This window comes from Felis catus, chromosome D3 (assembly GCF_018350175.1).
Source record: "Felis catus isolate Fca126 chromosome D3, F.catus_Fca126_mat1.0, whole genome shotgun sequence".
Lineage (NCBI taxonomy): Eukaryota > Metazoa > Chordata > Mammalia > Carnivora > Felidae > Felis > Felis catus.
Window position 1 is genome coordinate 6,061,666 of NC_058379.1, and position 23,159 is coordinate 6,084,824.

Consider the following 23,159-nt stretch of genomic DNA (forward strand, 5'->3'; position numbering starts at 1 on the left):
AGTCTTAAAAACAAAAAGAAAAGGAAAAAAAAAAGATACAGGTATTCTTGTAGAGTCAGGAGCCATTTCTCGAGCACCCAATCACCGCTAATAGAAGGTACCTCCGGGGCGCCGGAGAGGGGTTGGAGGTGGTTGGGGAGGGGGGTGGTCCAGGCTGAGCCTCGAACTGACGCACAGACTGTGGTCTCTCACTTACCCACGATGTGTACTGGCTGAACCGCCGCAGGAAGTAGGGCATCCAGTTTCCAAGGGACTTTAACGTGTCAGGGGCCAGCTTTCTCCAGATACTAGGGATTTGCCCGAGGAAGAGAGATCTGGCTACGTCATCTAACTCGTTGCTCATTCCAACTTCTCCGGCCAAGGCCTGTTCACAGAATCAAGAGCGGTCAGGCAAGACTGTGGGAAAACCGGGTACTGCGTGTAGGCAGAGGTCTGCACACGAGGGGCGTGCTCACCCTCTGAAGTTCAGCCAGAGACCTGGACATTCGTGTGACGAGCTTGTTGAAGCGCTCCAGCTCCTGCAGAAGCACCACCGAGGTGGGGGAGAGTCCCACCCCGAGGTGCTTCCTGACCTGGTCCAAGTCAAAGATTTGGGGCATCTTGTTCTCTATGTCCTTGGCAACGTGGCCAATGTAATCATCTCGGCTGATGCCGCTGCTGGATTCCCCTAAAACCAGGACACGTTTTAGGGAGAGCAAGGCATCTGAGGGTTAGGACGGGGGCGTCCTGAGCCTTCTGGTTCTAGGAAAGGCATCGAAGCTACAGAAACCACAAGGACCAATAGCCCTCTGGGCCAACAACTCCCTTCCACCGTAACCACGCTAGTTCAGTCCCCGCGGCCGACTTTACCTGTCTGAGGCTGCAGCTCCAGCAGGTGAGTCCACATGTCTCGAGCCGCCTGAGTATAATATCCAATCTCGGCATTGGAATGAAGACCAAACACTTCAGGTGTGTTGGTCAGCGGGAGGGCCTCAATGGCTTCTATAATCGGGACGGAGAGGACACCGTCACACAGCCCTCAATTTCTGCGGCTGCGTGGCCTCAACATCCCCAGCTACGCAAAACTAATTTCCACTGCATAGTGGGTGGCGTGTTTTTAAATACAAATTCCATACTACCACGCCCCATCCGGCTCCGTGTTTATTTCTTATGACAAAAATGGCTCCGTGAGCTTCCTGGGGCCCACTCTGCCCTTCAGGCGGAATGTGGCGTATTTGTCATCACCCCAGGACGGGGAAATCTAAACTAACTCCATCAGCGCTGAGGCTACAAAGAACTTGCTGGGCCCCCTACAAAACATAACGGAGCACGCCCACCAGCCAAGGATCCCCCCAGGAGAGGGGTCTGAAGAGCCATCAAGCCAACCACAGAAAACAGAACAGCTGAGATGTACGGTCGGTCTCCCTTAGAAAAAACTTCTAACGTATATTTTGATGCCTGAGAAATCTCACCAACAAATTTTTCCTTCTCATCACCGGCGGGGATTTTATAGTCCACCTCCTTATTCCGGAAGAAGTGGAATGGCTGGAAAGTGTCAAAAATGAAGTCTCCCAGGTACTCGTCCATGTAGATGGTCAGGATGCGCCGATCAAAGCTGTCGATGGCCCGTCCTCCATACATGACCTGAGTGACCAAGAGCAAGAGCTGGCCGGGAACCCAGGACCCACCTGAGACCTGATGTGCCCTCAGGGGGGGGGGGGGGGGGACTCCTGCTGGCCGGGCTGCTGTGCAGCTCAAACCATGTTGATCACATGCCTTTGGCCCACTGTGCACAAGAGGCTTGTGCAACTTTGTGGGGTCCTGGAAGCCAGTGTGCCATTTGCAAAATCCCCAAAACGTAGTGAAGAGACAACAAAACAACAAAGAAGCCAGCCACCACTTTGGCCTTGGGAATTGGTGGTGCCCCTGCGTGAGCACACGCAGGCCACGGGGGAGGCATTCCCACACGGCCTATCTAAAGTCATGGTCTCCAGGGTAGCCCTCCACGCCCACTGACCGGGAGCGAGGCTACGACGACATGCCTAAGGCATGGCGAGGAGGGGAACTGCCAACCCCCCAGAGAACATGGCCCCCAGGATGATGAATCCGGAACCTCCATGTGGACGGAGCCCACTTAGGAGAAAGACGATCGGGTGATGAGCCAGCAGAATTCCACAGAGACCTTGCAGCTGACACGCAGCAGAAGCAACAGGGGAGTCACCAAGGTCTCAGAGGTCACTCATAAGGGCACCAGGCCACAGCCCAGCTCCAGCCCTTGGAGGCAGTCCACGATGGGTCCCCCAAGACACTCCTACCTCTCCAATCAGGTACTTGAGGCTGTCCCACGGGATCCTAGGGTCATGTTGCTGGAAGGCTTTTGTTAAGTATGTGTTCAGAATCTCCATGCAGACCTTAAAAGACGAGGGACAGGTATGGTTGTGCTCCAGCCCACAGAGTCGCTCACGTTCTGACCCTCTCCTCAAGTGTGGGCAGGAACACCGCGGCTGTTCACAACTCAGAGAAGGGGTGGGGGTGACACAGGCCGGCCGAGGAGGAAGTTTCTTGGGAGAAGCAGCAGCCACTGCGTCCTAACCTGGAAGTCAGACTCATTGAAGTCATAGTACACGTTCCACCCAATCTTCCCGAACTTTCTCCTCTCCAGCACCACCGCGTGGAAGAACGCCAGCACGTAGACCAGGGACTTGAAAGCAGGGTGCGGACACTGCTCCAGCATGTCAGGAGAGATCTTGAAGTAAGTCGCTCTCATGTTGAGTTTCAGCCCGTTGGGTGGCTCCGTAACAACCTGTCAGAAGAGAAGACAAATCGTGACGGAAACCGCAGACCCACGAGTCCAGCTTTGAAGAGGGCGCAAAATGTAGACACCTGGGCTTTCCCTCCATCTCTGCGTGGCCATCTCTCCTGCTCCCCAGGCAGCAAAAGCCTCTTATAAGGACCCGGGCAAAGAAGATAAGGGACTAGATGTGGTTCTGACTCCCGCTCATCAGATGACCCAGAGAAGCGAAAGAAGCCCGTGGGAGCTTCAGATGCAAAACGGACGTCACCAAGTTTTCCCTCTATCTGCCCCAGGTGACAGATGACAAAGTCTTGCCACACAAAACTTGTCTGGGGAGTAAGTTAAATGGGGCGTGTAAACCACTAGAGAAGTGCAGCTGAGGGCAGGCCTGTCATCGAAGAGAAAAAGAAGGTTTCATAAATGTGAAGTCCAGGAAAACGAACCTAGGTATTATTTTGGATACATGCGGAAGGAAGTGGTAAAGACAGGCCTGAGAGTCGTAACTGTCACGCGGTACGGGACAGTGCTTGTCTCTGAAGAGAGAGGGAAAGATGGAACTGGAAAGGGTGGCCGTGAAGGTCTGGCTGCGTTTTAGCTTTACTTCCAAGCACGCGCTCACTCGCACGCACACACGGACGGCAGAATGGTAGCGATCTGAGGAACAGGGCTGTGGGGACGGGTGTTTGTCCTGAACCAAACCTTCAAAGACTTCTGCAGAATCCCAATGGGGAAGCCCCTGGTGGGGTCTGTGGTGAGCCACAGGCGGAAGTCTGGGTGGGGTTTGCTGATCCTCTCCAGGGACTTCTCCAGATCTTTCAGCCAGCGGACCAGGAGATGACAGTTCTGCAGCATCAGCCACTGCCCGCGGGCCACCGCCGTCTCCAGCAGCTGTAGGGCCAGCTGCACCGACGGAGAGAGAGAGGGGAGGAGTTGGTGTCCCAAAGCCACACTGAGCCCGTGCTCTCCCAGAAACCCGCTCCGAGCCCTCAGGAGGGCCCACTCCAGGAGAGGCCACAAAGAAGCCAGTGACCCAGGAGCTACGGGGGCTGCCCTCAAAGAACCCATCTCTGAGGATCCCTCAGGGCCGCCTGAGCCACACGGCCGGTCCCAACCTGGAAGATGAGCCAGCACGTTGCACCCTCCGGCCCCCCTCAGCCCCGAGAGCTCCAGGTTCTCGGAGGCCGGCACCCTGACCGCCTCTGCGGCCATGCCGCGGGGGCAGTGACCACCCTGACCCAAAACAGGGATGTCCGGAGACTGGAATAGAGGATGACTACGTGTGAAGGGACTCTGGAAGCAACAGAGCAGCACAGCGACCAGCAAGGCCGGGCGGTGACAGCATTCCCGCTCCAGGACCACACCACTGCCCACCTGCCGCTCAGAGGACGGGAACTGCGCCCAGCTCACTCACCCCGGGGACCTCGCCCAAATTTAGAGCTTATTCCTTCCAACAACTAATTACCTTTTCTTGACCTTGACCCATGGCGAGGAATTTGAGGCGGTTTCCTCCAAAACCGCTGCGCTCGGCTAATTTCATAAGGTCACCGGCAGGGTCAGAGCCGGGACTGAGGATGAACACGATGGGCGAGGTCGGAGTGCTCTGCTCAAAGATAGCCTCGAAGCTGATCATCGGGGGCTGCACGTACCTGGCGGAGGGAACAAAGTGGGGACTCTCGCAGAGGACAGCCACGGCGTGCTTGCCTCGCCGCCTCCAGAACCTTCTGGTTGTTCTTCGGGTACAGCTCCCACCGGGTTACAGTCCATGTTGACGCACATGTCACACAAGAGGGTGAACCCCTGGGCGACACGGGCCCTGCTGTGTCCCCCTAGCACAGCCAGGCACATCCATGGGGGCGCCACCTGACGGGGGGGCCTTCCAGGCGGACGTCCCCTCGGCACAGGACCCAGAGGCTCCACACCGACAACGCCACAGGCGTGTCCTGAATGGCCCACTTCTCAAGATTTGAAAATTAGTTACCAACACATCAGGCCTGGGAGACTTCGTGTAGGAATCCAAATTTCTAGCTTCTTTCAAAGAGTCAGAGGATCCAGCCACTCTGGGCCCCCCTTGTCAGCTGGTGATGGTCCAGCTAAGGGGCAGCTGCCCCTGTGAACCAGGACTTGACCTGTCCGAGCTGCCACAGTCCCCACCCAGCCTGGCACACTCATTTCCATCACCTGCCGGCCATGAAGGCACGTTTGGGTTTGCAGCCCCAAATTATATGCCTGACTTCAGTTCTGGAGCTGTGCCGTCCAGTATGGAAGCCGGTAGGCACGTGTGGCTATTGGGCACTTCAAATGTGGCCGGTCCAAACTGAGAGGTGCTGTAAGCGTAAATTCACACAAGATTTTGAAGACTTAATACCAAAAACAAACCAAAAAAAAATCATGTAAAATATCTTGATAATATTCGTATTAATTACATGTCAAAATGATAATATTTTAACATATCAGGTCAAATAAAATGGTATTAAAATTACCTTTATCCGTTCCTTTTTGAATGTGGCTCCTAGAAAACTTCACGCGTGTGCCTCACCTGGTATTTCTCCTGAACGGAGCGGTACGAGGGTGACCACAGAAGAGCGCTCAATGACAGGGCGGTGGCAGTTCCCTCAGAAGCTGGCCCATCGCTGCTGTCTGTGAGTTCAGGCTGGGGGGAGGGGCGCGGGGGAGGACCCCACAGAAGGGCCGAGCAAACACAACAACGCACTTACTTCTCTCCCATGGTTAGAGTCACATAGTCGGTCACCGCCCGGTACACCCGATCCACGCGGAAGCAGCGCAAAATAAGCAACTTCTGGAAAGGGGTGATGCTGCTATCGTAACCCAAGGGGAATGGAAACTGCTCGAGGGAGTCCAGGTCGTACCACTGGGGAAAGCAAAAGACACGCGTGATGGCGTCAACGCAGAACCGCTAGAGCCTCCATTTTTCTGTGAAGGTCCCAAAAGCCACTGTAAAGGAATGAAATCTTTAGAAGCTTGCACCTCCGGTCACTTCTAGACAGCTCTGTCATTTTCTACCTCCTGCTCCAAAACTAAGAACTTCAGGAAGGGAGGGACTGAATCGTTTTCGCTGTTGAGTCCTTAGTGCCCGTCAAGGATTGTGCTCCACGGTAGGTGCCTATTTCTCGGATAGGTGGACGGACAGAAGGACAGTTGGATGGTTCTCCCACAACGCTAGCTGAACTAGATAAAGGAGAATTCAATCAAGCGCCATGGAGGGTGAGAACGACACTCTGAGTGAGTCCCACAAAGGAGTCTCTTCTTGCTCACAAAGAGGCTATGGTTTGGGTCTCAAGATGACTGATTCGCAGGGAAGGGAAGGAGGAGAGACAGAACGTGATCTCACCTCCTGCCAGACAGCGGGATGTTTCTCAACATCATCGGGAAGATTCCCAAAGGAGTCCGAGAACGTTTCTGATAAAAGCATGATATCTTCCCATCCCTGGTCAGACAACCAAGCACAGGGCTTTTTCCGGTGGCTTTTCTCCAGGGAAATGTTTCCTGATCACGACAGAAGAAGAGAAGTAAGTGGCTGGCAGTAACATGCCGGGACGAGTGAGCAGCTCAGTGCTTTCACTCCTCCTGCTCCAGGGAAAAATCCTCGTCTCCAGCGGGGACTGGACAAGGCAGGAGGTGTGCTTGGCTTGCCTCCCCTCGGCCCGGGACCCCAGCCGGGCAGCTCAGCGTGACTGCCGGCCTCAAGGCAGCCTTCTGAGGCTGGAATATTTAGGAAAGCGGGGCTGTTGGAAGCCAAGTTCCAAGGAGAGTTTTTGTTATTATTGTGGTTTGTGTTAATGAACTTAGATGTGTGCGTGGGCAATGTGGGCCAAGGGAGTTGGGAAGAATGAAAAAGGGGACACATTTGTCACCTTTTAAGAAGAAGTCTAATTCTTCCTGCGGGACTCTGCCTTCGGCTTGCTCTATCTTGATCGTCATATTGAAAGAAAAGAGTAACTTGTGCCTCTCAAACAGCCCTGGAGGGAAACATCAGAGGGTACGGATAAAGCCAATTTGCTTTAAAAAAAAAAAAGGAGTTTGTTATGCACACCAGCCTCGAATGTAAGAGAGATGAAATGAAACAAGGGAGCAGCGCACCTGTATCTGGCCCTCTCTGCTCTGTGTGTCCACGGCTGTGCGAGTGTAGACGCTACGGGCTCTGCTCGCAGGTGGTGCCCAAGGGCCAGCTGCGATGGCGCTTGCTCCTGCGCGTGCGCAACGGCCCTATCTACGGCGGCACCTGCCACACCGGCCCGGGAAGCGCAGGGCAACAGGGGAACCGTGTGATAGAAGTCCAGAGCCACCTTCTCGATGGAAAACTGGCCGTTCCCCTAACTCTAAGTGCAAGTTCTTGTCTGTTACAGTCTAGAAGAGGTGTTAGCAAGCTTCCTACAAAAGGCTAGGTAGGAAGTATCTTTGACTTTTCAGGCTAGACGGTCTGTGTAGTAACGATTCGTCTGCCATTACAGCAGGAAAGGGGTCCCAGACCGTATAGGCGTAAGTGGGCACAGCCGTGTTCCAACAGCACATTATTCACAAAAGCGGGCAGTGAGCCAGATCTGGCCTGCTGGTCACGGTTTGCCAGCCCTCCGCTGCAGAGCAAGCACATTCCATCCACAGATTCTTTACTATTGGTAGGGGGATGCTAAGTATTAAAGTTCTTCTTTGTAAAAACAGAAGAAATGTGTTCTTGGGGAAGGGACTTGAATTCTACTCTTCTGTGTGCTGCAGGTGTTGGCCACTTAAACAAGCCCTGGAGGAACGACAGTCCTCAACCTTTTTCCTGCCCAGCTGCTATGGGCTGAATTGTGCATCGCCCCCACCCCCAAATCCACATGTTGAAGTTCTAACCCCAGTGCCTTGGAATGTGACCATATTTGGAGATGGAGCCTTTAAAGAGGTGCAGTCAGGGGCGCCTGGGTGGCTCAAGCCGTTGAGCATCGGACTTCAGCTCAGGTCATGATCTCACAGTCCATGAGTTCAAGCCCCACATCAGGCTCTGTGCTGACAGCTCAGAGCCTGGACCCTGCTTCGGATTCTGTGTCTCCCTCTCTCTCTCCCCCTCCCCCGTTCGCGTTCTCTCTCTCTCTCTCTCTCTCTCTCAAAAATGAAATTAAAAAAAAAAACATAAAAAATTTAAAAAAATAAAGAGGTGCAGTTAAGTGGAGGCCGTGAGGATGGGGTCCCATCCAACCTGCCTCGCGTCCTCAGCAGAAGGGATCTGGACACACACGCAGACGCCAGAGGTGCACACGCACAGAGCGCATTTATCCTAATCAGTGCAGAGGTGCTCACCTGTGCAACCGTAGTTATAGATGTTGAAGGTCAGTGTGTCCATAATGTTCTTTAGTCGCTTCATGAGAATGGAATCGGGCAGTGACTTCTTAAGTGACAAGCCAAAAACGTCCAGGAAGGCGATGAGGGAGTACTGGTACATGGCGTTCACGAGGGCCATCTCGGACAGCACGAAGAACAGGATGGCCCCCCTCCTGGCGGCCGGCCGGTAGCCGTCCCGCAGCCTGTCGATGTCCAAGGCTGTCTTCTCTGCCAGCTTGAGCTTCTCCGACACCTAAAGAAAAGATGAGCGTCGCCATGGAAACAGGGAGACGGACACCCACAACCAGGATGACTTATGAAATGGGCAAGAAAGTAAGGGATGCACGGGGCGCCTGGGTGGCTCCATCGGTTGAGTGTCCAACTCCTGATTTCGGCTCAGGCCATGATCTCACAGTTAGTGAGTTGGAGCCCTGCATTGGGCTCTGCACTGACAGTGCGGAGCCTGCTTGGGATCTTCTCTCTCCCCCTCTCTCTCTGCCCCTCCCCTGCGCTCGCTCGCTCTCTCTCTCTCTCTCTCAAAATAAATAAATCAAACTTAACAAAAGCGTAAGGGATGCCGAGAGCGGGGGGGGGGTGGTGCAGCAAGAAAAGCCACGCAGCACCCACAGGGGTTTGAAAAGCACCTGCCTGGACGTCTGTGGCTGGATGCCCCCGCACCTGTGCCCTCTTCCTCTTCTTTTTGGTTTTAAGTTTTTGAGAGAGAGACAAGTGGGGGAGGGGCAGAGAGAGGCACGGGCAGGGGATCTGAAGCAGGCTCTGAGCTGTCAGCAGAGAGCCTGACACGGGGCTCGAACTCACGAACCACAAGATCATGACCTGAGCCGAAGTCGGACGCTCAACCGACTGAGCCGCCCAGGCGCCCCGTGCCCTGTTCTTCTAATAACAGTACTGACTTGAACTTGGAGACTCCAACGTCCCCCTTTCATTCCAAACGTGGCGTCCACCCCAACGCCAGGAGAGGAGCATATAACCCAGACCCAAGCAGTCCACACACCACAAACCAGGCTGTGGGACCGGTTTGGGGTGGGGACGTGACTTAAATAGCTCTGGGGAACCTTCATGATAGGGACAGGTAAAGATTCCCACTCTTCCCTTTGGACCCGAACCTGAGGGGGCATGAGGCCACACCCACCTTGTAACCATGAGGGGGGCTTGGCCCATGGGGAGGCAGAGAATGAAGCCAACCCAACAAAAGGCCCAGCCCAGAAATGGAAAGAAACTGAGTCCTAATGATATGTTTGGAGTCCTGGATCCAGGCCTGCCTGAAGCCATCCCTGGGCTTTGTTTTCTAAGCTAATAAATTCCCTTTTGACTTAGGCCAAGTAGGGCTGGGTTTTCTATCACTGTCGACTGAAAGAGGCTGGCCTGATGCATAAGGGTCCCTGGGAACACGTCTAGGGCTCCCCTCCCCATTGCACACCCCAGCAGAGGTGGCCTGTTCTCACCACGCAAATCCTCGGGTGACTAGGAGCCCAAATCTGACGACAGCACAAGTGGAGATCCCCCCTCCCCCACGGCCTCAGCTTCTAAGACCCGGGAATGAGGCCCTGAGATCATGGAATCCAATTTTCTCCTTTGGAGACATTTTTCCTTTTCTCCTCTCTCCTTTGGCGCTCCCAAAGGCGCGTCTGGGACCACAGCCGCCCCCCCCGCCCCCACCGGCCCCGGCTCAGTGCATTTGCCGTGCAGTTCGCACCTCCATGGCTTTGGATTTCGTCTCCTCCAGGGTCTGCACCAGCTCCACGTTGTCCAGCATGTTCCCCGTGGAGGTCGCCAGTTCCCGAAGGAGGGAGTCTTCCAGATCCTTCAGCAGGTTCTTGTTCTCACTCGTCTCCTGGATGAGGTGCTCCCGCTGCTCCTCCAGCTCGCGCCTCTCGTAAGCCACCAGCACGCTCAGCAGCTGGTCCTCGAGCCCCTTCAGTGTGACTGGGGAGCGAGGGGGGGCCGTCACTGCGGGGCACCCCGTCTCCTCGCCCGCTGCGCGCTTGCGCCCGGGACAGGCTGGGGCTGCGTCTGAGCCAGCCCTTTGGGAACTCGAGGACTCGGCCCTGCCGTCACCCTAAAGCCACGGGTCAAAACCGTCAGAACAACACGGAGACGCTGCCCACCCTGCGGGGGACAAGAGTGTGGGGGGGGGTCCCAAAATAAATACTGGGGGGCCAGAGTGGAAAGCACACCCAACGTAATTAACCGATTTACGCAGGTGCAGGCCAACCCGAGAAAACGGGAGAAACGGCACTGTGTCCCTGACAGAACTCAGCCAAGAGGAAGGGCAGAAATCCAAAATCATGCCGCGTAACGTACTTCAGTGCACCACACGGAGTAACTTTCGGCCCCAGCACAACAGGGTCTCACCACACTCCGGGTGTGGGTACCGGGGCCCGTGGTCCAGGCTCAGCACGCCCCAAGACACGTACCCCGCTGCCTTCCTAGGGGCGCCCAAACCTTCATCACCAAGAACCGACCAGTTGCGATCTGGCTAGGAGCGAATGACCTGGGGTCACCTAACGAAACGGCGTCCCCTGAAAGCTCTGGTCCCCAGTTGTGGTCTCCGTGGGAACCACCCTAATTCGCCACTGAGGTTCTGTACATCCTTACCGGTGTAGTTGATGACCATGGCTTTCCCAAACACAGACGGGCTGTATCTGGGATTGGCCAGCTTGGTGTTTAGGTACAGTCTGAAATTTGAGTCGTAATCCACCTCCTTATCCCCCAGGATGATAAACTGCCGTCCTTGGGAGACTTTGATATTCTTTTCTAAGACGTTATCGATCACCGGATCGATGTACTCGTCCACGTCGTGGAACAGGAAAGGGGTCCCATACTTTACGGCCATCTCCAGCTGCTTGAGGAAGTCGGGGTCATTGAAGGAAGCAACCTGCAAGACGGAGGTAGGCACTGGGAGTTGTGCCCTCGGCAACTGTGCAGGGAGAGCGCCTTGGCCTTCGGAGGGGGGAGGGGACATGCCGGTGCCCGGGGGGTGGAGGGAACCAGAGGGGAGAAAGAACGGGAGAGAAGCAAAGCGTGAGACCCGCAGAAGCCAGAAACCCCTTAGGTTCAGGCTCTGAGCAGCCCAAAGTGATCGCGAGAGATTCTCCTTCCGTCTCACAGAAGAAGAGTCGGCAGAAATCTTTCTTTCACTCGCCTCTTTGCTTCACCTGCCTCCAACCTCATGACGGCTTTGCTAGCTCTTTCCTCAAAACGTCTGGGAAAACCCCTCCTCTCTTCTAGCCCCCGGGGCCTCCCTCTCCTTTTCCCTTCACCTGCTTTCATTATGGTCACTAACTTGGCCTCCCCCCCTCCCCTAAGCTGGAATCACCGCCCCCCCCTTTAAGTGGGAGCATGGTGGCAGGGGTGGGGCTGGGGGCTACGTGGGGCTGGCTCAGGACCCCGGCAGGCTGAGGGAGGAAGAGGAAAGTCAAGAAGCATCTCCTCATTAATATTTGTCTCGGGGGCACCTGGGTGGCTCAGTCGGTTAAGCATCCAACTTCGGCTCAGGCCATTTTCAAGCTCAGGTCAGATTCGTGGGTTCGAGCCCCACGTCAAGCTCTGTGCTGACAGCTCAGAGTCTGGAGCCTGCTTCAGATTCTGTGTGTGTGTCTCTCTGCCCCTGCCCAGCTCACACTCTGTCTCTCTCAAAAATAAACAAATAATAATAATAATAATAATAATAATAATAATAATAATAATAATTGTCTCACCTTAGCTATGTGTGTATCTTAGAGGCAGACCTTCCCCCCAACAGCCTATACATACTTGGGAGCAAGGACCAGGAAAAAAAAATAAGGAAAAAGTAATTTCAATTTCAGCAATTTCACCCAGGGCAACTGAACACATATGCCCACCAAAAAAAAAAAAAGAAAAAGAAAACTTGCACACGAATGTTCACAGCAGCATTATTCATGCTAGTCAAAAAGCAGAAACAATCCAGATGTCCATCTATGGATTAAATGGATGGTCAGACGTGGTCTGTCCAGGCAACGGAGTATTATCCATCAATAAAAACTAAGGAAGCACAGACACCTGCTTGAAAACATGATACTGAGGGAAAGAAACCAGACACAAAAGTCCACATGTGTGATCCCATTGATATGAAATGTCTACAAGAGGCAAATCTAATGTTTTTATTTATTTTTGAGACAGAGAGAGACAGAGCATGAACAGGGGAGGGTCAGAGAGAGGGAGACACAGACTCGAAGCAGGCTCCAGGCTCCATGCTGTCAGCACAGAGCCCGGCACAGAGCCCGACATGGGGCTTGAACTCACGGACCGTGAGATCATGACCTGAGCCGAAGTCGGATGCACAACCGACTGAGCCACCCAGGCGCCCCTACAAGAGGCAAATCTATAAAAGACATCCGTGGTGGCCAGGGGGTGGAGGGTGGGGGGTGGGGGGCGGGGGGCGGAGGGAGCGTGTGGGTAGGTGGCTGTAGCATGCAACATTGCTTTTGAGGGGAGGTAGTGGTAAAAACAGATTCTGGTGTTTGTTGTAGAACTCTGCAGGTAATATACAAAAAAACCACCGAACTGTATGCTTCAAAGGGTGAATTTTACAGTATGTGAATTATATCTCAATCAAAAGATACTGAGATATCGTTCCTCCCTTCCAGAATTAAAAAAAAAAAAAATGAGCATCTAAGCCCTGGATGGGTAGGGTGCCCCTTCCAGCTCCTGGCAGCTGAAAGACGTGCCCAGGTAAGCGAGCAGAGCCCCAGGCAGGTCGTGCAGCCCTCAGAGACGGGACGGGGTGGGCGGGCAGGGAGGCGGCTGGCTCGCCTAGGGCTTCAGGATGGTGACGCCTCAGCTCAGCATTGCTGGGGGCCCCGGGGCTGTCACGGTAGAGATGGCGGGAGAGAACAGGCAGGGAGGGCAGGGGTCACCCAGGGAGGGGCCGGCCGTACCCGCAGGTTATTTTTCTCCTCTTTTCTCTTTATCCAGTTGAGGGCCTGCTGCTGGGGGTCGATGCAGAGGGGGAACCGGCTGGCCCGGGTGGTAAGGATGCCATTCTGAACCGAGAGCTCATCGGGGGGCAGTCCCTGGGAGCCCCACCTGGAAGAACAGTGACAGGGAAATGTATTTTTCTTGTGCAAGTTGTAACCAAGTGCTGACAGTGGTAGGACTGGCCTTCCAGGACAATCTACCAACCCACAGGCTGCTCAACGCTCCTCAGGGTCCAGGAAGCCGGATCTTCTGTGCAGTCAAGTCAACTGCACCCCTTGCTGTGTCCTGCCGGGGTGACACCCACGTGGACCCCCACCCCAAGGCACCCTCGTCCTCCGGGCTCCGGGTCACACACACCTGCTGATCTCAACATCGTCCGTGAGCAGGTTTTCTAACCGGAAGGGCTGGCTCAGGGGAATCTCCCGCTCCAGGATGTCACTCTGCCAAACTTGGTTGACCATCTGGTCACGGAACTCCCACGTGAACGCGCCCTCGTAGCTCAGGAAAGCCGAGCAAAGCAGGCAGTCCCCCAGCAGCTTCACCCGCCGGTGCATCAGCTCGTCCAGGTCATTCAGCCACCTGGCACAGGAGACGGGGGCTGCGGTGAGCCGTTATCTTCCGGCACAATCAGAAGGAACATTCTAGAAGAACCGCCTTGAGCCGCCGCTAATGGGGCTAGCCAGAAGGAAACGTCGTTGGAGATATTCTCTCCTTTTAGAAACAAAGACTGCCAGGTCATTTTGCCACACCCCACCCTGGTGAGCCCAGCGTTTTGGAAGACTTTGTTTAATTGCAGGGTTCAGCAGAACCCAGCATCTAATTGGGGGGCTGGACAAGTATTTGCGGGATGCATCTAGTCTCCAAGCTATTTATTAAGTAGTAATCACGTTGTTTCCGAACGCTTTGATCAATAACTTACAGACACACCCAACAGAACTCATGAGCTCTGGTCCTGCTTGGTGACAAAATTCTACCCGAGATAAAAGGAAGTAGATGTTTCACCTGGCCTCTTCTGGTAAATGGCCAAAGTCTTCGAGGTTTTAGAAATACTGAAAATGGTTTGTTTCCTACAAGCAGACAGCATTTTCTAGTGTTTTCCATACCCCTTTTATGGTGTTGGAATGGAAACTACCAGCGGACCAGCTCTGGCCGCATGGCCTTGCCCCTAGGCATCAGTCCCACCTGCTTAAAACTGAAGCTCAGGACTGAGCCAGACACAAGAGCCCTTAGAAGAGATTTGTCCAGCAACAGAGGCGGACTCCTCGTCCAGACCCACCCAGGAGGCGCTCACTAGGTGCCTTAGTTAAAGGTCACTAAGAAGTAAACGTTTCTAGGACAGAGGGCGCCTTGCCAGAGGCCACTGGTGCCTCCCTGTCTCCACAGCTGCGCTGCCTCCTTAACCCTTCATATTTAATAAACCACAGGATGCGCGAAATGGCATCAGCCACCCTAAACACGGTAACAGTAACATCGGAACTTTCCCACGCGGTGTTCGGATAAAAACGCAGCGCGGGGTGAAGACTACGTGGCGAGACGGTCCGTCGGCGACGTTCGCTCACGGACCACAGAGTCTCAGAGCTCTTAGCGCACGGCGCGTCGGCCGCTGACCTGATGTTCTCAGACCCCAGCCCCGAGATGAGCTTGTCGGCAGCGATCAGCCGTCTCTCCATGATCTCGGCTTCTTCCTGCAGCTTTTGCTTTTCCAGAATGGCTGCCTCGTATTTGGCCCCCAGAGCCTCCAGTTCTCTCTGGATCGCTGCCAACTCATTCTGGATCTTTTCTAGTTCACGTTTAGTGAGGTAAAAGTTCCGCTCCAGCCTGGCCACCTGTGGGAAGACGGTTCACAGAACGGTGGGGAAAGGGACCGGAGTGAGGCAGGGACGAAGGAGTCTCACCCCTGGGCTTACGTCCACACCGCGTTTCTAATGCCGTTCATACTCTCTGGGCCGTCATACGTCCTGCTGAGGTACCTGGCTTCTTAGTCACCTCTTCGACAGTTTGCTGCAAAAGCTCTAATCCCATTGGAAAAACAGGTCTTCATCCAAGTTAGCAGATGGCTTAATTTCCCAGTGCACTGAGATCACAGTAAAATGACACTGTGGTTCTCAGTCAAAAACTCAAAAGAACGCGTGAAAACAATACTGATCTTATGCCCAGTTCTAAGTTTTCTAAGCAATAAAATTCTGAGTTATAAAGCAACGTCAAAATAGGTCTCTGGGTGCCCGGTGGCTCAGTCAGTCGAGCATCCAACTTCGGCTCAGGTCATGATCTCACGGTTTGTGAGTTCAAGCCCCACGTCGGGCTCTCTGCTGACGGCTCAGAGCCTGGAACCTGCTTCGGACTCTGTGTCTCCCTCTCTCTCTGCCCCTCCCCCACTCGCACTCGGTCTCTCTCTCTCTCTCTCTCTCCCCCAAAAATAAACATTTAAAAATTTTTAAGAAAATAGGTCTCAAAATGATCGAATCAACCTTACAACTCCCTTTGTATTGTGCGTTCTGACCCAGTGGTTTTGCCCCTCAGAGGACATATGGCAATGTCGGGAGACGTTTTTAGTTGTCAAAACTTAGGGGTAGGGACAATGGCACCCAGTGGGTGGAGGCCAGGGATGCTGCTAAACATCGTACGGTGCACAGGACGGCCCCCACCACGGAGAACCGTCCGGCCCCGAACGTCAAGAGCTCCAAGGCTGAGAATCCTGCTTTAGCCACAGAGGACAGTTTTTACCCATTTATCCTACTCTTTTCACGCAAAATTTGAAAATCCTCCGGACTTTGGTTCTGCCAGTTCACGCCATCTGGATGAGAGCTATAATTCAGGGTTATCATTTAGTAGTGCTGGGGGCGGGCAGGGGAACGTTTATGCGATGTAAAATCAGAACCCTGTCAGAATGCTTCCGGCAAAGCTATGGACATATTAAACGCGACTCCAGATTGCTCCCTTGGCAGCAATGTTTAGGTCTTACGTGTGGACAATACCTTCTCTCTTCTGGGCTTGATTTCTCTGAAAACGTCACAGTAGCCCATTACAGCTTCCACAAACTTCAGCATCCCCAAGCCTGCTTTGCTCACAGCTTCCATTTCTTCAGTTGTGGTGTTGAGAGTCTTCAAGAGGCCTAACGGTCAAAGATGCAATGATTTCGACGAGTGACAAGACTCATCTTGGGAAAGTAAGATGGGAAATAAATGAGTTTTGTGGAGGGGATGATTAAGGTGTGAGGGAGGGGCACATGTTACTGCCACCCAGGACATCCTATGACCCAGGCACTTCCATGTGACATCAGGACCCGGGGTGTCCGTGGGGACCCCCGACTGTGCGTCAAAGTGGCTCAGAGCAGGCAGCTGGCTGGGAATCGTAGGCCATGATGAGTCAGCGTCCCCTCTACCTATACTCTCACCCCGGGAGTAATCTCACATGAATGGAAACCCACCCAAGCCAATATTCAGGTAAAGAGAGGTCCTTGGGTTTTTGCACTTGTTGTTATCCTTCACGTTTCATTTAGTTTTGTGTCTGAGCTGCTGAGAAAAAGCACTTGATAATAACGTTCTGAACAAACCATGAAGGTAAACAGTGGCACTATGAACTTGAGCGGCCTTTTGCAAAGACTAGCCTCGTTCCCACTGGCTAAACACCTAGGCAGTTCAGGAGCCAGGCTCAAAGGGAACGTGGGCATTCGGTCACCGAGGACAGAGAGGTTGGCTGCGGGTGGTGCCGGTCCCTCCCTGCCCATCTCCCAGGGATCTACAGGCGACCGTACGCTGGCAAAAAGCGCAAGGAAGAGATCGAGGTCAGACCGCCTCTTGCACCACAAGATGCCGGAAGCCAAGGCCAGGCTGGGTCCCGTAAGAAGGCGCCGTCTCCTAACGGGAACGCCAGAGTGCCTGCCATCAACGTGCAGCAGGCACCGGCCGCCACTGCCCACCCGGCACCCAGCCTTCCCATGTCACCCCCAGTGCCGCCATCTTCCTCTGGCAACAGTCACCCGGCCGATGCCCTCCTCGCTCTCCATCCCTACTCCCAAGACCGAGACGCCCAACTGGGATCAAGCCCGGCTATTCCTACATTCGTCTCCGCTCACCTCTAATATTTTTAACTTGGCTCTGGGTAATTGAATCAAAATCAATCTCCATCAGAGACCTCAGGAAATTGGGGTCAGACATCATGCCTTTGGCAGTTTTCCAGTTGAGCTCCTTATACCCTTTCATGATGAGGATGCACTCACACACCGTCTGCACCTGTTTGGGGGGCTTAGCAAAGGACCTGGTGAGAAACAAAGACATATGTGAATCAGACCCAGGATGCGGCCAGGACCTAGCCTAAATGAGAGTTCCAGAGAGCGTGGCTCAACCGAGAGTCATCTCTCGGAGGTGACACTGCGTGGAAGCCAAGGAAGCCACATCCCGACACCGACTTGGGCTCCTCGGGTGAGCTTCTCCAAGTCAGGGACTGGTCTCCTCCATCAGGCTCCCGGAACCTGACGGCATCAGAATCACGGGGGCGGGTGTCATTTAAAATGCAAACCCGGGCCACCCCAAGCATCTGAGTCAGTAGGTCAGGGTGGAGCCTGAGAATCTGTGCTTCTAATTACACGTGGGGTGGCTCCTTAGACTCTACAGCGTAACCGCTCTCATTACTGCCATCCGTTTACTAGATGAAGAGACAGGGCTCAGCGTTTCACACAGCCTGCCTATGTTCACACAGCCCGTGGGGTCCGGGGTCCCCACATCCCGGGCTCCTTCCGGTCTACGTCACCCCTGTTGCCTTTGTCTTTGATGAGACCAGACCGCCACTCCGCTGATCCAACGCTCAGACGTCCAGCGCCCTCAACCCTCAGGGAACCGAGACCCAAAGAAGCAGGGGACGGCACAGCAGCACAAAGACCTGGGAAGGGACAGGTGGCACGTTCACCGGACCCAGGGGGACCGCTTGGCTGCCTGCTGCTGGGCAAAGTACCTACGACCCAGATGAGCTGTGCAGACACCAAAACCGTGAAGAGAGACAGAAGCGTAAGGAAAGTGATGGAGGGAAGGAAAAGAAAGAGAGAAGAGCAGAGATGACAGAGGCCCCAGAAGGGCAGAGGGCAGCCGGGGGGGAGGTGAGGCAGGAGCCCAGCCATTCCAGCAGGAGGCCAGGGTGACCCAGAGGCGAGAAGGAGGGCGGGAGGGAGCGAGGGAGCGAGAACAACGCGGCCAGCACAGCGCTATGGAGACTTTCTACACTGGGCAAACGCCCCACCCATCCCAGCCCCAGGACCCCCACCCGCTCGCCTGCAGACGAGAGCGGAGAGAAGGAGCCACGGGGCGTAAGGACAAGCCAGGGCAATGACTCCGGCACAAAGACGGGTGATTAAAGTAATGGCCCTGAGTCACCAGGGGAAGGTTCAACGAGGCCGCCACTAGGTCTTACGAAAGCAGGCAACGCTGTCAACTGTTTCTGAAAGGTTTCCTTCAGGGTTGCTGAAGGCCAGGCCCAGGCCACTGATCTTTGAATGATCAGAAGAGGACAGAAGCAGCGAGAGGCTTTCAGATAGAAGACGGGAAGAGCCCCGGCCTCAGTGGAGGATCCTGAGACCTTGGGCAAGTTATAAACTATCCAGGGTTCTCAATTTTCCCATCTGCAAAATGGGGAAACAGAGCCAGACCTTCCCACTCGGAAACCCTGTGAGTCTATGAAAGCGAAGCCCTCTGCTGTCAGCTTACAAACGAGTCCCGGGAACCTCGTGTATACAGAACGCGTCGCCGTCGTAACACAGGATAACTGAGGTGTTAGTGATCCTGAGGCGGTCAGTCTGGGAAATAGAAACATTCCTGTTTCATTCGATTCTTTTCTCCTATCACAAAAGAAACAGGTGAGAGAAAGGTGGTGGTGATATGCCCGCTCCCCGGAGGGAAAGAATCCTCACACACCCGACTCCCCCCCTTCCCTCACTCTAACTCAGACACTCCGTCTCTGTTTTGCCCTCGGGCCAAGCTCCTTCCAGTCTCAGAGGCGGCCGCCTCTAGCCTCTAGCCTACAGCCGGTGAATCCATATTCTCTAGCCACGTCTCAGTTTGTATGTCACTTCCTGGGGAATACTTTCCCTGACTACCCCCCGCCCCGACTAGGGCAGGTGCCCCCGTTATCCATGGTCGTAGCAGCAAAGATCTCCCCATCCTAACCTTCTCCTGGGTGATCTTACTGTCCACGTGGGATTCCTGCACAAACACCCGTGCCTCCCCGAGAGTGTCAGCTGAATGCAGTAAGGACCTTGCTCAGCCCCAGTGCCGGCACAGGGTCGGTGGGCGGGTGGTGGGCACCCAAAGACTACCGAACGAATGGAACGAAGAAAAGTGAAACCACAAGCCGGTAACAAAGGGAGCCTTTTATACTACAGAGGAACGTCCACTTCTAATCTTCATGACTCCTAATCTTCCTGGCTTAACATCTGATGATTTCTACAAAGGGGATTGAGCCTCGTAGAAAGAAAGTGCTATTTAAAGAATCAAAGGATTATGAAATTGTCAAGATGTAAGTGCTGGCTCACCACACTTGACATCCAAATGACCTAAAGAGAGCCAGATTATAGTCATCTGGAAAAAATAAATTTGGATAAAAATAAAATTGGATCCACTGGGTTCGCACTGAACCCCAGGAAAAATCCCCAAAAGATCAACTATTGAACCATAAAGAATTAAACTGTAAATGCACAGGAAGAAATCATGGGGAGATTGTCTTACAATCTTTCATTTTTAAGGCCTTTTAAGGATGACATAATATCCGAGATCCACAAACTAAAACATTGCTAAAATCTGCCACATAAAAATCTTATGCACAGCAAACACAAACACGCACACAAAACTCACAAGCAAAGTCGAATGGCCAATGAACCACAGGGGAAGATATCTGCAACTCACATCGTGGATAAAAAGCTCACCTCCCTATTACATAAAAACCCACTGGAAACGGACAAGGAAAAAAGTAACAATAACAACAATCCAACAGATAAGTGGGCAAAGTGTATAAACAGTTCACAGAAAAGGAAATACACACAAACCTAACGCGCGTCTTTCACATATGAAAAAAGGCCAGCCTCACTCACAATAAGGGGGATGCACATTAAAACTACACAAATACAATTTTTCATCTACATAACAAGCAAAAATTCAAACGTGTGATGATGCTCTCTGTTGGTGAGGCTCTGGAAAAGCAGGCACTCCCATGGACTGTCAGTGGAGTGTAAATTGGTTCCACCCCAGGGAGAGCACTAAACAACAGCTGTAGACATCATAAACGCACACACCCTTGGACTCGGCAGTTCCGCTTCTGGAAAAGTATCCCTGCGGCGGACTTGCCCGGCTGCGCAATGAAGTGCGGTTGGTGCTATTCTTTGCCATGCGGTTTGTAAAGGCAAAAAGCTGGCAACAAGCTAAAGATTCGGAAACTGGGGCCGGTTAAACAGATGATAACACAGCCACCATGCAAAGGAATGTGATGGACTCTTTTTAGATATTGGGGAAGTTCATCATATACTGACACGCAAAACATCTCCAAAATGCACTGTTCGGTGGAAAAGCCAAGATGTAGAAAAATGCATACGGTATGTGACCGTTTGCACACCAAAAAGAGAAGGAAGAAAATACACAGGCGTCCCTTGTTCCACTAACCTTTAGAATCTACAGTCAGGAACTGAAGAGACACTTGTACGCCCGGTTGCCGTGACCACGCACAAAAACCCTCTGGATGACATGTGAGAACCAAAAGGCAATGGGTACCTGCTGTGTTGGGGGGCAGGTGGGGGGGAAAGGAGGGGGACTAAACTGATGGGGCGGTCGGGAGGGGGCTTTCACATCATGTCACTGAGATGTTGGGACCATCCTAGCTAATGCTTACTTGACGCCCACTGTGTGGTCCAGAGAGCTCTTCGTATAATAGTTCACAACAGCCCTGAGGCCATGGGGACAATTATTATCAGTCTCGTCTTACAGATGAGGACACTGCAGCACAGAGAGGTTAGGTGACTTACCTGAGGTCACACCCCCCCGTAAGAGGCAGAGCCATACACGAACACCCTACTCCCATAATTACGTTTCCAGAAACTAGTCCCTTCAGGTCATAGGCCACTCGCGCTTTCTCAGAAATGACTCGAGCACCATCTCGCACCTGTCTCAGGCGAGATACAGGCATCCCCCGCCAGCTGCCGGGGACACATAGCAAGCTCTCCATTTGGTCCTGTAGGAGCCCCGTCTCCCCCTCGCCCTTGGGTCGAGCCGGGGACTCACAGCCCCTTCTCTCCAAACAAATCCCCTTCAAAACTCCTTCCCGGCTCTCTGCTCTCACGGTGTTTTTATGCCGCTGACCTGGGAGTGGTGCCCAACATTTGTATAACCGACGTTGGCGGTTTCCCTTGAAAATGTGTATGCTGACGGTCTGTCCTACAACTCAGCTTCGTATGCGTTTCTGCTTTGGTCTGCACCCCCGTCCGAACTTCTGACACGTACGATTGCGATCCTAAAACGTCCATCCTTACGCCTTCATTCAACCACGCTTTGCAAATCCGAAATAATGACCTCTGCCAACAGCAGTATCCGCAGGTGGCCTCCCGAGAGCTGCTTAAGTCCCCTGCCCTGGAATGAGCTGGACGTTCGGTTTCAAGTCCACATGTCTCACTAATAAACAAATGCCAGGGGCCCAGCCTTTGACAAGGAAGGAAGAGAGACGAGCACAGAGAACAAGCATCGTTCTGCCGGGAGCCTAAGACGGAGAGTCAACCACGGGCTTGGAAACAGGAGTGTCTCTCACAGGAGACCTGACCGTGGGGCCAGAAGACCCCAACCCTTTCTGAAAGCAAGGAGGTGATGGGGAGAGAGGAGAGAGCTGAGGGTCCCGGACCAGGGGGAGACGTGTGTGGGGCCAGGTGACATAAGCAGAGGGGCAGGCAGATGGGGGAGTGTTCCTTCCTGCCTTCAGTCTCGCGCCGAGTTGATGAGCGAGATTCATTAACGGTGCCCTAAGGAGCCCCACACAACGCGGGAGAAAGCTCACCCACCAGCCCCACACCAGGCCCCTTTCCCTGGAAGTCCCCTGGGGCTGCAGGGGGGACAGGCATCTTACAAATTGACTCGCCAAAGGTCCGGGAGCCACAATAAAGAGCCCCTCTCCCCACCCCTCCCAAGCCCATTTGGCTAGAGCTGGATCAGAGCCTCCCCAGTCGACTCTCAGCTTGCGGCACATCTTTGTCAAGCTATTTTCAGCAGGGCTCCGGCCCCCCGCGTCAAGCGCCCCAGACAGACGCTCGCGTGTTTCCCGAAAAAAGCATCGGCTGACAAACCCCACCTCCTCCCACACACCCCGCTCTGGAACTCAGTCCCCTCCTGTGAGTCAGCCTGGGTCCAAAGTCAACAGGCTCCGCTACCTCCCGGCTGGGGGACCTGGGGTGAGCCATCTTACCGTCCTGCACCCCACTTTCCTCTTCTGCAAACGAGGATAAGAACGGCACTAACGGTACCCACCACGGAAAGTGCTTAGCACAGTGGCTGGCGCGCGACGGGGCTCCACAAATGCCTGACCGCCGTGATTATTGTAGTTGCTGTCGGGACTGATACGGGCGGCCGAGCACACTTGGAAACTGCCACCAGTTACCTAATCTCAGTCACATCGGATTTGTCCAGCTTCTGCAGTTCCAGCTTGGCAGCCTCCAGCACGGGCATGACCTCGGCGAGGGCTGTCTCGGCCTCAGCCTTCTCCACCGCGATGATCTTGTTTTGTTCTTCTATCTCCATGGCTTTTTCCTCTGCAAGCGTCTTCTTCTCCTCAGCTATAGGAGGAAGGGGAGGTTAGTGAAACTACTGGGCACGGAGGTGGGGGACCATTACCACTGACACAAAGCAGCCCGCAGCCCTCCAAGGTTGGTGCTGGGCTGTCAGGGGATCTAACGAGCTTTGTCCAAGATGGCGGCCTCGGGTGTTCCTGCTAGAACAGAAACCTTACCGGGCACGGGGTCTCCAACAGCAGGGCAGCTGATCTGACTGGCCCACCCATGTCCCACCACTCCATCCCACAGGACAGTCCCCCAACCCTGTGTGGCCAGTGTTAGCCGAGGACACTAGGGCCACCCTCCCCCTTTCTGGCTCAC

The 23,159-nt window shown here is 53.9% G+C and overlaps 1 protein-coding gene and 1 long non-coding RNA gene across 4 annotated transcripts in view; one reads left to right on the plus strand and one right to left on the minus strand.

The window, feature by feature from the left end:
• Positions 1 to 23,159, minus strand: part of DNAH10 (dynein axonemal heavy chain 10) — a 145,649-nt gene that overhangs the window by 3,017 nt on the left and 119,473 nt on the right. For 2 of the 3 annotated variants that reach the window (XM_023241314.2, XM_045041190.1), the window contains 20 exons: positions 22,667 to 22,841; positions 17,127 to 17,308; positions 16,027 to 16,163; positions 14,660 to 14,877; positions 13,409 to 13,630; positions 13,012 to 13,159; positions 10,709 to 10,988; positions 9,807 to 10,036; positions 8,069 to 8,342; positions 6,646 to 6,750; positions 6,123 to 6,277; positions 5,488 to 5,642; positions 4,236 to 4,419; positions 3,473 to 3,673; positions 2,573 to 2,782; positions 2,295 to 2,390; positions 1,452 to 1,623; positions 850 to 981; positions 456 to 667; positions 197 to 364 (listed from right to left, as the gene is read on the minus strand). In XM_023241314.2, coding sequence (XP_023097082.2) covers positions 197 to 364; positions 456 to 667; positions 850 to 981; positions 1,452 to 1,623; positions 2,295 to 2,390; positions 2,573 to 2,782; positions 3,473 to 3,673; positions 4,236 to 4,419; positions 5,488 to 5,642; positions 6,123 to 6,277; positions 6,646 to 6,750; positions 8,069 to 8,342; positions 9,807 to 10,036; positions 10,709 to 10,988; positions 13,012 to 13,159; positions 13,409 to 13,630; positions 14,660 to 14,877; positions 16,027 to 16,163; positions 17,127 to 17,308; positions 22,667 to 22,841 — 3,656 coding nt within the window. Of the gene's footprint in view, positions 1 to 172; positions 365 to 455; positions 668 to 849; positions 982 to 1,451; positions 1,624 to 2,294; positions 2,391 to 2,572; positions 2,783 to 3,472; positions 3,674 to 4,235; positions 4,420 to 5,487; positions 5,643 to 6,122; positions 6,278 to 6,645; positions 6,751 to 8,068; positions 8,343 to 9,806; positions 10,037 to 10,708; positions 10,989 to 13,011; positions 13,160 to 13,408; positions 13,631 to 14,659; positions 14,878 to 16,026; positions 16,164 to 17,126; positions 17,309 to 22,666; positions 22,842 to 23,159 lie in introns of those variants that run through there. The other variant, XM_045041189.1, reaches the window with a different exon arrangement.
• Positions 9,844 to 13,187, plus strand: LOC123381112. The gene is made up of 4 exons (XR_006587635.1): positions 9,844 to 9,986; positions 10,314 to 11,001; positions 12,721 to 12,805; positions 13,049 to 13,187. It is a non-coding gene; the product is annotated as an uncharacterized LOC123381112 (long non-coding RNA).